Source organism: Pelodiscus sinensis, chromosome 6 (assembly GCF_049634645.1).
Source record: "Pelodiscus sinensis isolate JC-2024 chromosome 6, ASM4963464v1, whole genome shotgun sequence".
NCBI lineage: Eukaryota > Metazoa > Chordata > Testudines > Trionychidae > Pelodiscus > Pelodiscus sinensis.
In genome coordinates, this window is record NC_134716.1 from 118,974,893 (window position 1) to 118,991,357 (window position 16,465).

Here is a 16,465-nt window from a genome sequence, read left to right on the forward strand (position 1 = left end):
GCAGTCCTCCATTGGTTCTCCCTTCTCTATCGTATCAAATAACACCACTTGCATTCGCTTTCAAGGCTCTTCGCAGCCTAACCCCACCCTACCTTTTAGCATCTTTAATTCAGTTGCAAGAATCTGACTCTTGCCTCTAATCAGGTCAAGGGATCAGCCTCTGTTGCTGATTTGAATTTTCAAACACTTTTGCGCTCTTTCCCTCATACCTGGGACATGCTCCTCAGAAACTCATGCTCCTCCTTAAAACTAGCTTAGCTGTGTGCCCTACAACCAACCCACTCCAACCTGGAGAATGGTGAGGCTGTTGGTATGCTGAGACCAACACTGATCATGCTGACCATTATTGTTTCCTTGTTGCCTGGTCCTCCCCTATCAGTCTGTCTGTATCCCTCTATCGTTTCAGACAAAGACTGTAAAGAGTTTGGGGCAGAGACTGTCATTTTGTTTCATGATTGGGCTGCGCTTACCACACTGCTGTCAGGTCCATGACTGGGGCTCTTACATGCTAGGACAATAGAAAGATTTATTACAATTAACAATACTACTAATAAAGGCAAAACCTGTTAACCATGACAAACTGCACCCATCATTGTGACGAGGAGTCCTGTGGCACCTTATAGACTAACTGAAGTGTAGGAGCATAAGCTTTCGTGGGCAAAGACCCACTTTGTCAGATGCATGTCTTGTAGGTGTAGGTCTCTGTCTGAGGGGTTGGAGCATATGTGGTTGTACCTCAGTGCTTGGCTGTAAACAATGGATCGTGTGGTGTGTCCGGGATGGAAACTGGAGGCATGCAGGTAAGTATAGCGGTCGGTAGGTTTTCTGTATAGGGTGGTATTGATATGACCATCACTTATTTGTATCGTGGTGTCCAGGAAATGGACCTCCCGTGTAGATTGGTCCATGCTGAGGTTGATGGTGGGGTGGAAGCTGTTGAAATCATGGTGAAATTCTTCCAGAGTCTCCTTCCCATGGGTCCAGATGATGAAGATGTCATCGATGTAGCGTAGGTAGAGAAGGGGTGTAAGTGGACGAGAGCTGAGGAAGCGTTGTTCCAGGTCAGCCATAAAAATGTTGGCGTATTGTGGGGCCATGCGGGTGCCCATAGCAGTGCCACTGGTCTGGAGGTATATGTTGTCACCAAATCTGAAATAGTTGTGTGTGAGGATAAATTCACAGAGTTCAGCCACCAGTTGTGCTGTGGCATCATCAGGAATACTGTTCCTGACAGCTTGTACTCCATCTGCATGTGGGATGTTTGTGTAGAGAGCCTCTACATCCATGGTGGCTAGGATGGTGTTTTCTGGAAGATCACCTATGCATTGTAGTTTTCTCAGGAAATCCGTAGTGTCACGAAGGTAACTGGGAGTGCTGGTGGCGTAGGGTCTGAGCAGAGAGTCCACATAGCCAGACAGTCCTTCAGTAAGAGTGCCAATGCCCGAGATGATGGGGCGTCCGGGATTTCCAGGTTTGTGGATCTTGGGTAATAGATAGAACAACCCTGGTCGGGGCTCTAAAGGTGTGTCGATTTGTTCCTGTGTTTGTTTGGGGAGTGTCCTGAGCAGATGGTGCAGTTTCTTAGTATATTCCTTAGTGGGATCTGAGGAAAGTGGCCTGTAGAATTTGGTATTGGAGAGTTGCCTGGCAGCCTCCTTTAGGTAGTCAGGCCTGTTCATGATGACAACAGCACCTCCTTTGTCAGCCTCTTTGATTATAATGTCAGAGTTGTTCCGGAGGCTGTGGATGGCATTGCGTTCTGCACGACTGAGGTTACCAGGCAAGCGATGCTGTTTTTCCACAATTTCTGCCTGTGCACGTCGGCGGAAGCATCTGACGAAGTGGGTCTTTGCCCACGAAAGCTTATGCTCCTACACTTCAGTTAGTCTATAAGGTGCCACAGGACTCCTCGTCGCTTTTGCAGATTCAGACTAACACGGCTACCCCTCTGATACTTGCCATCATTGTGGTATCTGGGTACCAGGCCCATAATTAGGAATCCCATAATACACCCAGAGGGACTTTTCTCTTCAGGGCTCTGGATTCAGCTGCTATTATTTGGACTTTATGACTCTATTTCCTTCTCCCAAACCACATTCTTGTAAATCATCTTATCCTATTTCAAAGTCAAACATGTTTACAGGTGTACATGTTCTTAAATTCACTATGGGAAGGGGGATTGTTGAGGGTTCTTCTAACAGCATAATGCTTATGGAAGATAGGCTAAACATGCAAAATGGAGGAAACACTTTTTTTCATTCAAAACTCAGGCTAGGTCTACATTGCCACTTTTTTTCTACAAAAGGTATCCAAATTGCTCTTTGTAATTTGCATATCTTTTTCCGATAGTTTTTTCAGAAGAGGCTTTTTCGAAATTTGGTCCATCTACACTGGGCCAAATTTCAGAAAAACCTCCTCTTTTAGAAGAGCCCTTCTTTCTCGTGGAAGGAGGAAGGCAAGTCTTCCAAAAGAGCACGTCTGCTCTTCCACAAAAAAAGCGGAAAACAGATGCGTTCCCCAGATGCAGCGGAATTTTTCCGGGATACCTCTGGTATGCCATAAAAACCCTGTAGTGTAAACATAGTCCCAGTGACAAAGTTTCTGTAAGCGTTAGTTCACCTCTGCTGGGAAGCACACTATGCAGCTACCTTAGCAGGCACTAAGAGTACATCTCTGCCTTAATCTTTACCACCCCCAATTGGGCAAGTGCTGCTTCTTTGTGAGGTTATAAACCTGGTTGGCTTCTGGCCAGTGTTCCCTCTAATTTTTCCCACCCGAGCAGAAAGAATTTTGTTATGTGCACCAAAATGGAGGTGATGTGTGACACATCATCTTCATTTAGATAGTGCCCTGTGCGGATACAAAAACGTGGATACTCATCTTATCTGTATCCACTGGGCTCAACCCGTCATTTGATCCGTGACCCGCTAGCTGGATTTTACCTTCATCTGCTTCTGCACCACAGCAGCAAGTCATCTGGCGCAGAGGGAGGCGAGAGCACAGCTGAGCGGGGGAGGGGCAGATTCTTGCAAGGAAAAAGGCAGGAAACAGGAGAGCAAAGACTGGTAGTAAAGGGTAGCATGGTGGCAGGGTGAAGGTTTTGAGAGGGGCAGGCAGGTAGGAGAAGAGAATGGATGTTGCATCATGTTCTGCTGATGCAGCGGCCGCTTCTGTCACATCAAAAAGGGGCAGAGGGGGACAGTGTCAAAGCCCTGCCTGCTTCAATCCTCATAGCAGAGGGGAGGCCCTCATTTCCTTGACAGCTCCAGCCCCACAGAACTAGGCCTTCCCCCTTCAGAACAGGCTAGCTCACTGCTTTGCTGGACTATCACCTCCTTTTCTGGAAATCAGCGACCTCCCCCAGTGGTGTGGGGTGGTGGTGTCTCCCCCAGTGCTCCCAGAGACCAGAGCACCAGGCAGCGGTGGGAGGAGGAAGGGAGGAGCAGTGCTTCTCATGCTGGGAGGGCCTTTTGGAGTAAGCAAGGCCAACCGGTTGCACCCCTTTTCCACCAGCAACAGGGGGCATGCCATGTACCCCCCCCCCACTCAGTGGCCAGGCAGGGAGCCTTATGCAGGTGTCTGCATCTACTCTACTATCCACAAAAACGGCCCATGGAGCTCCGCACCTGTGGATTGGAAGCGAGTATTGATGGACGTGCAGGGCTCTGCCTACTGGTGCACATAGCAAAATTCATGTGGCGGGGATAGAGCTAAGGGATTCTGAATGAGGGAGGGGACGTAGGCATGGGGCAGAGGGTTGGGGTGCAAGGGTGTGAGGGTTTTGGCTAGGGTTGAAGGCGCTGGAGTGAGGTTGGGGATGTGGGGCTCAGGGCTGGGACAGAGGGTTGGGGTGCAGGGGTGTGAGGGCTCTGGCTAAGGGCACAGGCTACGGGGTGGGACCAGGTTGAGGGGTTTTGACAGGAAGGAGCGTGCTCCGATGCTACTGCAAGCAGTGAGGGCTGCCCCCCTTCTCTCCCCGCAGCAACATGCGAGCTGGGAGGGAAAGGAACCCCTCCCCGCTGTGGGTGCTCTGGGGCTGGGACCGCAGGATGGGCGGCTCTCCCTCCGGTTCCATCCAGGTCTGGGTTGGAGTTGGGGACGGGCTACCCCGGCCATGGCGGGGAGACTCCTTGCCAGGCCACAGTAGAGGGACTCCGTGGCTGGGCTGCGGAGAGAAGACTCCATGGGCTGGGTGGCCAGGCTGTGGCCAGGCCATTTCTGGGTCGGATTGCTCTGACTGCAGCAGCGGTATTCCAGGGCTGGGCCGCTCCAGCTGCAGCAGAGGCACTGCAGGACTGGGCTGCCCCAGATCTGGCTGGGCTCGGGCTGGGGAAGAGGTGCTGGGTTCTGGCCGTCCCTCTTCTGGCCATGGCAGGCTGGAGGCTGGAGGTTGGTCTGAGGTGAGGCAACCTTTCCTTGGCTGTGGCTGGTCCCCCTCTGGGATGGGTTCCATTAGCTCCTCCCCAGCACTATGTCGGCAGGCCGTGCAGCAGTTTGCAGGTAAGTTAGCTTCTGGGTAAGAGACTTTGCTGAGAGGTAACTTGGAGATGGCGGAACATTTTGTGGTTAATAACAAAAAGGTTAGTGCAGACAAGCAGAAGGGCCAGGTAAATGCCGGCAATCCAAACTGTGGAGGGAAAAGAAAGAGAATAGTCATCATCTGTGACTGTCCTTAACTTAACCTTTCGGCCTTACACATAATTCAAAGCTAGAAGGCCTGAGACAAGCTGTCGCAAAGCAGTCCTGACTTGCTTGGGTAGCTGCCTCCTTCTTCACCAATGGAGAGTCATTGGCTTAAGGGATGGCAGGAACATTAGAGGGACCTGTCACATGAAATGAGTGTGGGCAGCACAAAGAATGGTCCCTGGCTAAATCCTTCCTTCTGCTACAACTGTGCCACTCCAGTGAGAGCAAGCATGAAGCAGGGCAGAATTTGGCCTGGAGACTATAGATGTGAATGCAGGAGTAGAAACCAGTTTCCTTGTAAAATCCTGCATCCTCCGGATCAATCTGTGGCTTGGCCCTTACAGTAGTTTAGGCCTATATCCTCATTTAGGCCTGTATCCTCAAAGGCATTCAAGTGCCTAACTCCCATTGTGGGTGGTAGGTGTCTAAATACCTTTGATGAGTGGGGCCTTAGTGTCTTCATCTGTCAGGTAGGGCTATCGATCCCTACCCTGTGGAATACTGAGGGCTGATTAATTCATGTAGGGCCTGAAATGTTCTAAGTTATTCATAATGTATTTTAAGGAGCGCTGCAACTGTCCCATGTGGCAAAACCTGTTCCCACTCTGGCAAAGTTGAGGGGCGCCTTCTCAGTGGGATGTGATGACTGTACGGGTTACCTGTTTACCTCACATTGGAGATTAGAATGCTAAATATCAAACATTCAGTCTGTCTTCAGAAAAACATCTTCCCTCCCTACTAGTTGGCCCCGAGTTAATACACACTCACCACAGAAAACATATTGGCCACTGTTGCTCCCAGGTAGGCACAAAAGAATGCTGTGGAACGATAAACAGACAATTCCCGATCAATATGATTACTGCCAGCACTGAAGAAATGAGTAAGGACAATGGTCGTGGGCAAGCCGTACTACATCACAGTGCAGTCCCCTTCTCCTGTCGTTCACGGGGGCATAAGGATTAGTCTCATTCTGAACGCTCCTTTCACAGAGAGTGTTGTGAAAAAGGCACAACAACTCTTGCCCAGCAATAGCAATGAAACAATGAAAGGAGCTAATCTACCTGGATTTCAGGAAAGCAGTTCCACATGGGAAATGTTAGATAAATTGCCAAAGATGGTAATTAATACAAGAATTGGAAGGTGGGTAAGGACCTGGTGAAACGGGAGATTACAATAGTTCATACTGAATGGCTGACAGTCATGCTGGAGGGAGGTTACTAGTCAAGTTTCTCAGGGATTTCAGATTTGGGATTAAATTTATTTAACATTTTAATTAATGACCCTCGGTTCATATCCATTCACAATACTGCTTGCAGAGCCCATTTTCCTAGCCTGTTGCTTGGACCCATCTATTAGCATCTCTCCATGGAATTGCAGGGTTGGAAGAGACCTTAGGAGGTCATTGAGTCCAACCCTCTGCCCAAACAGGACCAACCTCAACCAAATAATCCCAGCCAGCGGTTTGTAAAGCCGGGACTTAGAACCTCAAAGGATGGAGATTCCACCCCCTCTTTAGGGAACCCATTCCAGTACTTCACCACCATCCTAGTGAAATAGCTTTTCCTAATATCCAACCATTGCTTCTCCCTTCTCTATTGTTTCAAATGTACCCTACTTGGCTGTGTCTAGACTGGCAAGTTTTTCCGCAAAAGCAACTGCTTTTGCGAAAAAAACTTGCCAGCTGTCTACACTGGCCGCTTGAATTTCCGCAAGAACACTGACGATCTCATGTAAGAAATCAGTGCTTCTTGCAGAAATACTATGCTGCTCCCGTTCAGGCAAAAGTCCTTTTGCGCAAAAGCTTTTGCGCAAAAGGGCCAGTGTAGACAGCTCTGATTTGTTTTGCACAAAAAAGCCCCAATTGTGAAAATGGCGATCGGGGCTTTTTTGCGCAAAAGCGTGTCCAGATTGGCACAGACGTTTTTCCGCAAAAAGTGCTTTTGCGGAAAAGCGTCCGTACCAATCTAGACGCTCTTTTCCGCAAATGCTTTTAATGGAAAACTTTTCCATTAAAAGCATTTGCAGAAAATCATGCCAGTGTAGACATAGCCCTTGTGTTTACTTCCAATGCCCTTCACAGCATATCCCCACCCTACATAGCAACTTTTATTCAGTTTCATGATGCTGACTTGTTTCCAGTCAACCCAAGGGATCAGCCTTCATTGTCCACTTTTTCAATTTCCCACCTTGTCAGAGACATGGTTCCCTCCCTCTTCTTCAGTATTGTGGGTCACTTGCTGGCCTGAACTACTGTAAATGGTGACTTCCTTGTAACTTGAAGTCTGTCAGTCAAGATTGTGGGCTCTGATAACACAGACAGACATTCTGGGCCTTTTCAAGAGTGGGTGTGTGAGGTTCATGCAATGTGCAGGTCAGAGTGATTATGATGGCTCCTTATAGCCTAAAAGTTTACAAATTAAGAGTGTGACTATGGAAACAGAAACTTTGGAAATGTGTCTACTCAAATTGCAAGGCTGTAGTTCAAAGACTAGCAAGAAATGGAAAGTAGTTAACTTCTGTATCTGTTCCATCTTTATTACACAGCTGGACAACAATTGGAGTCAGTGAAGAAATCAAGTCTCATTTACTGAATGAGCTAAGGGTCCACTCTGAGACCCATGCTGGGTATCAATATATCCACGTCATGTGGAATTTCTTTCTAAAGGCGTACCTGAAAGAACTCTGCTAACTCACAATTCTACTATCCATTTAAACAAGGATAGTAAGTCGAGCAGTGTAGTTGGAAGTAGAAATGGATCTGGAGCAGTCTGGTTCTGAGGGTCTCCAGAATTTAGGCATGTTCACATCTGGGGAAATAGTTTGGGCCCATGCCTGGTTTCCTCTCTACCAGTCTGATGCGTTGAAAAGCTTTGAACAGCTACATTTTTATAGATCAGAACCTTTATTCATAAGTCACCGTGTCATTAAGTAAATAGTTTTTGAAAGCCATTTCCTTTAGCTTGGTTAATGTATTGTTGTTCTGACAGCATAAATTAGAGTGACCGCCCTGAATCAGCACCTCTGACTGAAATAATTTCCAGCCTTGTCTAAGTTCATCTGCAGACCTAGATGTGGACTTTGTGGCTTTACCCTCTCTAGTATAAACACCTCCTGTACTTTCATTTTCAGAAGGAACTGCCCCTGTATCAGGCACCCATCAATACATACCACAGGCAATTGCTAGCAGGTGAGTCTGCCAAGTGAGAACATAGAACATGCCTCCGATCGCGATGCAGGCGAGGCAGCTGTTGTAACTCCACAAGCCAGCATAGATGCTGCTGAAAGGGGCTGCTAGGCTCAGGGCTGTACAAGAAGTCAGAGAAGTGTCACTGCTAGGCTTAAGGGATAAAAGAAAGCTGAGAACTGTAACGAATTAGATACATAAAGAGCTCAGTTTTCCCCTCAGGATATAGGCCTCACTCCCAGAGGGCCAAGTTCTGTTTTCACTCCCTTTGGAGTAAATCCAGAATAACGCCACCAAAGCCAGTGGAAGCCACTTACCGGAAGACTGGCACACTGGCGATTGATTTGCTGGGTTTGATTTAGCGGATCTTGTAAAGACCCGATAAATCAAATACTGAGGGTATTCCCATCAGAGCCAGTACTCCTCACTGTTGTGAGGAGTAAGGAGGTTGATGGGAGTGTTTCTCCCGTCAACCTCCTGCTGTGAAGATGGTACTACGCTCAGCTGTTGACTGCAGCTACATTATTTTCATAGCCGGAGTTGAGTACCTTAAACTGACCTTTTCCTCATGCAGTGTATAACTGGCCTCAAGCTACATCTACCCAACAGCAAAAAGTCGATGTAAGCTGTGCATCTCCAGCTATGCATCTCTAGCTTATTCACATAGCTAGAACTGACATACCTTAAGTTGAGTTACCAAACGGTCTGTACCGTTGGTGGGTGATCAGAGAAACTCTCCCATTGACTTCCCTTACTATTCTGGTAAGAGGTAGCATGATGGGGTAAGTGGGAGAGTGATCTGTGGTCAATTTGGTAGGTCTTCACTAGACCTGGTAAATTGACTGCTGGTGGATCCATCTCAGAGGGTCGATCTGAGCTGTAGTGTAGATGTAGACGGAGGCCAGAATCCTTGCCTCTGTGACCTCTCTGGAAGTTGATGAATGTTGGCAGATATGGACTGGGAGGCTAACATTCATAAAGGTATGTAGGAACCTAGCTCCCTGGAGAAGTTAGCCTTTTAGTTACCTTTTGAATTCAGGTCTAAATTCTTTCCCCTGCAGCTCCACATTTCAGAGCCCCGGAAATCTCTCTTTCTTTGTAGAGCTGGTCAGAAAGGTCAGTATATTTACTAAACATTTTAATTTGAATTTTACCATAAATATATTCCATATTTTCCAAGAAAAATTCTAAACAAAATTGGAAAAAAAAAGCAATTTGGAAAAATTTGATTCATTTTGGCAGGGAAAAATCATTTGCGTTCTCTCTCTCTCTCTCTCTCTCTCTCTCTCTTTCTCTCTCAGTTTATCCACTGAAAAAGGGGATAGGGGAAATAAAAAATGTGGAAGTGGTTTTTCTCTCTGTGCAATGAAATGATTTAAAAAAAATCTTGAAATTTTTCATCACAAAATCAGAACTTTAATGAAAATGTGATTATGAAAAGTTTTCATTTGTGTCAAAAATCCATTTTCCATCAGGAAAATTGTTTAGAGATTGCAAATATTTCCACCAGCTTTAATTTGTTATATTCTAAGTAATCATGTAAGACATCTGTAAAAGAGAAATAGCTTGTAATACCTGCCAGAACCCCCACTGTAGATCCAATTGTGGCATGCAAGCAAATGAGTGGAGAAGAGATGAATAAAGCTACCAGGAAGATGCCACCAGTCCAGGGGTTATCACAGCCATACACTTGACCGACGCCAACTGGAATGGATTGGAATAGCTACAGACATTTTAAGAAGACAGGTCAGTATATATTGTTTGCAGTAGGGATATTACATTCGTTTAATCAACTAATTGACTAGTCAATAAGAACATAAGAATGGCCATACTGGGTCAGACCAAAGGTCCATCTAGCCCAGTATCCTGTCTGCCAACAGTGGCCGGTGCCATGTGCTCCAGAGGGGGTGGACCAAAGACAATGATCAAGCAAATTGTCTCCTGCCATCCTTCTTCAGCCTTTGACAAGCAGAGGCCAGGAGTACCATTCCTTACTCCCTGGCTAATAGACTTTTGTGCACCTAATCTCCATGAATTTATCCAGCTCTTTTTAAACTCTGTTATAGTCCTAGCCTTCACAGCCCCCTCTGGCAAGGAGTTCTACAGATTGACTGTGTGCTGTGTGCAGAAGAACTTTCTTTTATTAGTTTTAAACTTACTACCCATTAATTTCATTTGGTCTCCTCGGCTGTGTCTAGACTGGCAAGTTTTTCCGCAAAAGCAGCTGCTTTTGCGGAAAAACTTGCCAGTGTCTACACTGGCTGCTTGAATTTCCTCAAGAACACCGACGATCTCATGTAAGATTGTCAGTGTTCTTGCGGAAATGCTATGCTGCTCCCATTCAGGCAAAAGCCCTCTTGCGCAAATGCTTTTTCGCAAGAGGGCCAGTGTAGACAACGCGCTATTGTTTTGTGCAAAAAAGCCCCGATCGCGAAAATGGCAATCGGGGCTTTCTTGTGCAAAACCGCATCTAGATTGGAACGGATGCTTTTATGCAAAAAGCGTCCGTGCCAATCCAGATGCCGTTTTCCACAAATGCTTTTAACGGAAAACTTTTCCTTTAAAAGCATTTACAGAAAATCATGCCAGTCTAGACATAGCCCTCTAGTTCTTATATTATGGGAACAAATAAATAAATTACCCCCTGTCATATTGTATTTATAGTTGGAGTTATTTTTTCCGATGTGCATTACTTTACACTTATCCACATTAAATTTCTTTTGCCATTTTGTTGCCCAATAACTTTTTGAAGTTCTTCACAGTCTGCTTTGGTCTTGACTATCTTGAACAGTTTAGTATCGTCCGCAAACTTTGCCACCTCACTGCTTACCCCTTTCTCATTTATGAATAAGTTGAATAGGATTGGTCCTAGGACTGACACTTGGGGAACATCATTAGTTATACCTCTCCATTCTAAAAATTTACCATTTATTCCTACCCTTTGTTTCTTGTCTTTTAACCAGTTCTCAATCTATGAAAGGATCTTCCCTCTTATCCCATCACAACCTAATTTATACAAGAGCCTTTGATGAGGGACCTTGTCAAAGGCTTTCTGGAAATCTAAGTACACTATATCTACTGGATTCCCCTTGTCCACATGTTTGTTGACCCCTTCCAAGAACTCTAAAGGTACGTCTACACTAGATCATTAGTGCGAGCTAGGTAGAGTAATTAGGGCAAGCGGAGTTGCAAATGAAGCCTGGGATGAGTAATGGTAGTTCGAATTAGGATCTTTAATTCAAACTACCTATTCCGTGCCGCGTGTAGCTGCAGGCACGGAGTTCGGACTAAGGGGGATTTAAAAATGGTGGTGCCCGGGAACATTCAAATGAAGCCTGGGATATTTAAATCCCGGGCTTCATTTGCAACTCCGCTTGCCCTAATTACCCTACCTAGCTCGAACTAACGAGCTAGTGTAGATGTACCCTAATAGATTAGTAAGACATGATTTCCCTTTACAGAAACCATGTTGACTTTTGCCCAACAAATTATGTTCTTCTATGTGTCTGACAATTTTATTCTTTACTATGGTTTCAACTAATTTGCCTGGTACTGACGTTAGACTTACTGGTCTGTAATTGCCAGGGTCACCTCTGGAGCCCTTTTTAAATATTGGTGTTATGTTAGCTGTCTTCAAGTCCTTGAGTACAGAAACTGATTTAAAGAACAGGTTACACACCACAGTTAATAGTTCCGCAATTTCACATTTGAGTTCTTTCAGAACCCTTGGGTGAATGCCATCCGGTCCTGATGATTTGTTAACATTAAGTTTTTCAATTTGTTCCAAAACCTCCTCTAATGACTCTTCAGTCCGGGACAGTTCCTCAGATTCATCACCCACTAAGGATGGTGTAGGCTTGGGAATCTCCTTAACACCCTCAGTTGTGAAGATTGAAGCAAAGAAATCATTTATTCTCTCTGCAATGGCTTTATCATCCTTGATTGCTCCTTTGGTATCTCGAATGTCCAGGGACCCCACTGGTTTTTTAGCCGGCTTCCTGCTTCTAATGTACTTAAACATTTTGTGTAAAGCCTGCAGTCTATACATACCCTCCCAGTCTATACATATCCTCTGTAGAAGGGCACTGTGGTGGATGAAATGTGTCCAGGAAAAGGAATATGGTTTGTTATTTCATTTTTCTGCACATGTAAACACTGCCTGCATAAAAGGAAATTTCCCACAGTAATCACACAGGCAGGAGGAGGAGAAAGAATCACTTCTATGGCCTTAGGCATATGAGAGGAGGGCATCACTAGTGCTTATATAGGGGAGTGGCAGGTAGAGTTCACAATACACCCACCCCCCCACTCATGTTTTGGCTCCAGAAATCTGCGCTGGACTTGTACCCCCATTTACATAATGGTCCTGTACAACATAACAGGGATTAAGCCAACAGGATCTAATACAAAGCCCTCCAAATAAATACAGAATGTAATAAAATTGCCAACTTGCTTCAAGGCAGTGTAGCTGCAGCCCTGCTGGTCCCAGGATATTACCAAGACAAGTTATTGTTGGACTGAACCTAGTAATGTTTGTTAGATTAAACACTGTCTTTTCAAGAGGCCTCCAGTGTTGATTTAAAGACATCAAGTTATGGAGAAGACACTCCTTAGTAATTTGTTTCAGGGATTAATTAACCTCACTGATAAGAATTTATGCGTATTTGTAAGTTGCATTTGACTGGGTTTAACTTCCAGCCATTCATTCTTAACATGCCTTTACCCAATAGCTTAAAAATCCCTGTCCCATCTGCTATTGTCTCCGTGTGATGTGACTTATACACAACAATCAACCCATCTCTTGATTTTCTTTTTGATGTACTAAACCAGGGCTGTCTAACCGCGGTTTGCGAGCACACATGCAGCTCTTCCCCTCTTAAATTGCGTGAGTCACGGGGGAGGCTTCATGAGCCAAAGCCATCCCTGCACCCCTAAAAATGGCCCCCTGGCTCACTGTCTGGCATTCGCTGCACTCACCATCTGGCATGGTATAGCAAAATGGTGCTGATAAGATGGTGCTGGCCGCTGGGAGCCAAAAAGCCACCTGGAGTTTTGTTTAAAGGGGCAGCATCCTTTTTTTTTTTTTTTTTTTTTTTTGCGCTTGACAACTTTTTTCCTTTGTCCCTTTGTGCTATATCCCCAACTATTGTGGCTCTTTGCCTTTAGCAGGTTGGCCACACCTGCGCTAAACAGAGTTCCTTAAATCTCCCATGTATGTCACCTGCTACTCTCAGGCTTGCTGCAAATGTTTAAGGCACACTGTGCTACTGTAGAAAAAACACCAGAAAGAAGAAAAAATCCTGTGAAAATCTATAAGAGAGTTTACTTGGAATGAAGTCCAAGCAGCAAAGTTGAAGCTGAACAATGGAACATTTCAAAGCCAATCTTAGGCTCTCTTAGAGCTAATTAGTAGTCTGTGTTTTTTGGCTTCCACTACCTGGGATTTTAAATATCATCTGGTAGCATGGGGCCTGATCTAATTCCAACTAAAGCCAGTTGGAGTCTTACCAATGACCAGGATGGGAGTTGAATCAGGCTCATAGTCCCTAGGATTGAATAAGGCTGTTTGCTATTAGTGCTTCCCCGCCCTAGCATTTCAGCAATCTAGATCTGCATTTCAGCATTTGCTTTGGCCTTTTGTTTAATCTGCACCAGAGAGAAATCAGCCTAGTTTAAACACACCAAAACTCCTTTCAAACCTCCTGGCTAATTCAGGCTCTACGATTTCACAGTTATCAGCCTCCTTTCATTTTGCAACAATGCCACTATTTTGGGAATTTTATTCAAGCCATGCCAGGGGGCTAACACCACTGGTCATGACACTATCACTTACTCATTTTCTTCTCGTTGTCCGGCAAGGTATTTTGCTCCATGTAACATTGACCAAGGGATATGTTAATATGTAATCCAGAAACAAGTCACAGAGATAGTGAGCCTGGTTCAAAAACACTGACAACTTTAACCTTTTTTGGCTTCTATCTATGGTACTAGATACTGTAAGGTTCAATCTCTAATTTTTTTTCCATGACTGATGTTGTGTTGAGATGTCAGTAAGAGAGTAAACTAAAATCTGATGCTTTGACTGCCAAAAAATGAAAAAGCATCATTTTCATTTTCTTTGGAGTCTGCTCTTTCAGTCCATCTGCAAATAGTTCTTGCAGTATTGGGTAGCCAGCTGGAGTTTCTAGATGATCTTCTCTTTCACCTTTCAAGTTATTTGTGAAGATAAGAACATATTTCTAATTCCTTCTTTTTATATTAATAAATAGCACTGAAGTAGGCTTTATGTGCTCTCCAATAATGAAAGTATTTTCCAAGTAAAGGCTAAATTCTTTTCTGTTATAAGTGAGCCTCATAACATTCACCTCAAAGGAGCTTTGTTCATTTTCATAAGCAGAGAATCTGTTTCTAAACTTACCTTCCTTGTGCATCCCAAACTTTGGCATCAGTAAATGTTCGAGACATGAAAGGAATGCAGTGTTGGGGAGATAAATAGCCGCGCCATATATAATCCAATTTGCAGTTTAGACCTAGTTCTACAGTTCTTGTTTGATGATGTGCCCAATGGAGTTGTTCATTATTTTATTGGTTACATATATTTTTTAAATTCTTAGTAGAAGCTAATAAATAACATCTATTATCACTTTTTTTTTCATTCTCCACTTGGCAAAGGTTGATTCCCTTCTCCCAACTGTCCTGACATGTTTGAGGTTGAAATACTTATTTCTTCAAACTTTTTCTTTTACATTGGCTTTATTTAATGATGATAGCACAACTCTGGAAATAGCAATGGTTATTAGTTAACTAATGGTTATTAGTTATTGGTTAATAGTAGAGGGACCAGTAGATCAGCATATATATATTGGCTATTAAAATAATCTGCATTTCTGCCTGCACATGAGTTTCTAATGATCACATTATGGTAGTGTCTGTGCCAATTTCTTAACAGAAAGGTGGATCTTGAAGAATTTAATACACTGCATTAGTAATACATGGTGCAGGGGGTTAACCCGTGCATGAAAAGTTGAATATAACTATGGAGACGGGACCAGTGTCTCCATGGTAGTGGATTATTAGATTATTATTGATCTATAATATCCTCAGAGATATTCACAGAGGATTATAGCATGTATGTTTAGGTCTACTTGTGTGTGTAAGATACTTGGTAAGTGGCAGCTCAAAAACAAAAATCACCAAAACAGACAGTTGCCATAGTGAAGTATATCCGCTATTTGTTACCATATGGAATTGTATTAAGTCTTTGTCAGAAAATAAAAGGTTATGGCTCTTCATTGGCTTATTGTGTAAGCAGAGTGGAATTTTTTTTAGTGTTTTTTACCTTTGGCACATCAATTTGGGACCAGGTGATATTGGGCACTGTTTTTGCAGGTTGAATAAGGACTGTAGGGAAGAAGAGGTTGTAGTGTCCGGTGGCAGCTGAATATAAAGTCAATGCCATGTTGAAAGGCAGGGTGAAAACAGGAAGATCCCATTTACTGAAGATTGAGCCTAAAGCACTGGAAAGAACTGGGCTGAAAGAGAAGAACAAAATGATCTCATTAGAAGCTTGTGATAATTAATTCCTCAGATCTCTCAGCCAGTCTATTATTTTGACAAATGATTTATGAAATGAATACTCTTCATGCCTTCTGGGTTTTGTTAGGAAATGTCTAAGTTCTGGAGGTCCTTCTAATGCAATCAGATTTAGGTTACTCAGATTTTAGGTTACTGTGCAAGTCCCACCTCCATAGTTGTGCACTGCAATTAGTAGTACACAGATTTCCTATCTGCTTTCATTACCCTAAAAATATTTCAGGACAAATCTGCCGTTGGTGTCAGTTAGAGATGTTAAAATGAGATTATTTGTGGAAACATGTAACTGCTGGATTTTTCATGCAGGGGATGGCGGATGGGGAGGCAGGAGTGCTAAGTTATCTCCCTGTGAGCACCAGCTCCCCCTCCCCTGTGTTGCTGTGTGGAGGGACGGGGAGCAGACAGCTCCACAGGAACCCGCATGTGTGGGGAGCCAGGTCCCTTCATATACCAGCTCCCACCTTCACTCCCGCGCTGCTGCCTCTTTGGTAGGCAGCAGGGGAGGGGGAGAGGAGACGGCTCTGTGGGAGATGGCACATGCCACCAGCTCCCCACGTGCAGTCTCTCACTTTTCCCCCCCCCACACTGCCTGTGATGCAGAGGCAGCAGGGTGTGTGTGCATGTAACCGAAAGGGTTAACTAATGAGCCCTGGTTGATCTGTTAACTGTGTACTTGGACACACGTTTACATCTCTAATGTGAACTGGCGAAGCTCTATTGACTTTGATGAAGATAGTTACACCAGCTGAAGATCTGCTCCTTAATTTATTAGAGCTAGAGAGGGGATCAAATCAGACCAAGACCAGCCATGAGCAGAGAGAAAGCTGGGATTCTATCCAAGTTTATGGGTCAGAATCATCAATAATTAAAACAACAGGGAACTTGAAGGGAGGTTCCAAAGAGGATGGAGAGAGGATGTTCTCAATAGTGATGGATGGCAGAACAAGGAGCAATGATCTCAAATGACAATGTGGGAGATCTAGGTTGGATATTAGGAAAAAC

At 44.5% G+C, this 16,465-nt stretch overlaps 1 protein-coding gene across 1 annotated transcript in view; it reads right to left on the reverse strand.

Annotated features, from left to right (window-relative positions):
• Positions 1–1,916: 1,916 nt before the first annotated feature.
• Positions 1,917–16,465, reverse strand: part of LOC102447894 (urea transporter 2-like) — a 33,350-nt gene continuing 18,801 nt past the window's right edge. Inside the window, exons 5-9 of the mRNA XM_075932737.1 lie at positions 15,210–15,402; positions 9,446–9,593; positions 7,855–7,989; positions 5,455–5,504; positions 1,917–4,627 (exon numbers count right to left, since the gene is read on the reverse strand). Of these exons, the coding sequence (XP_075788852.1) occupies positions 3,941–4,627; positions 5,455–5,504; positions 7,855–7,989; positions 9,446–9,593; positions 15,210–15,402 (1,213 nt within the window). The 3' untranslated portion in view covers positions 1,917–3,940. The remainder of the gene's footprint in view (positions 4,628–5,454; positions 5,505–7,854; positions 7,990–9,445; positions 9,594–15,209; positions 15,403–16,465) is intronic.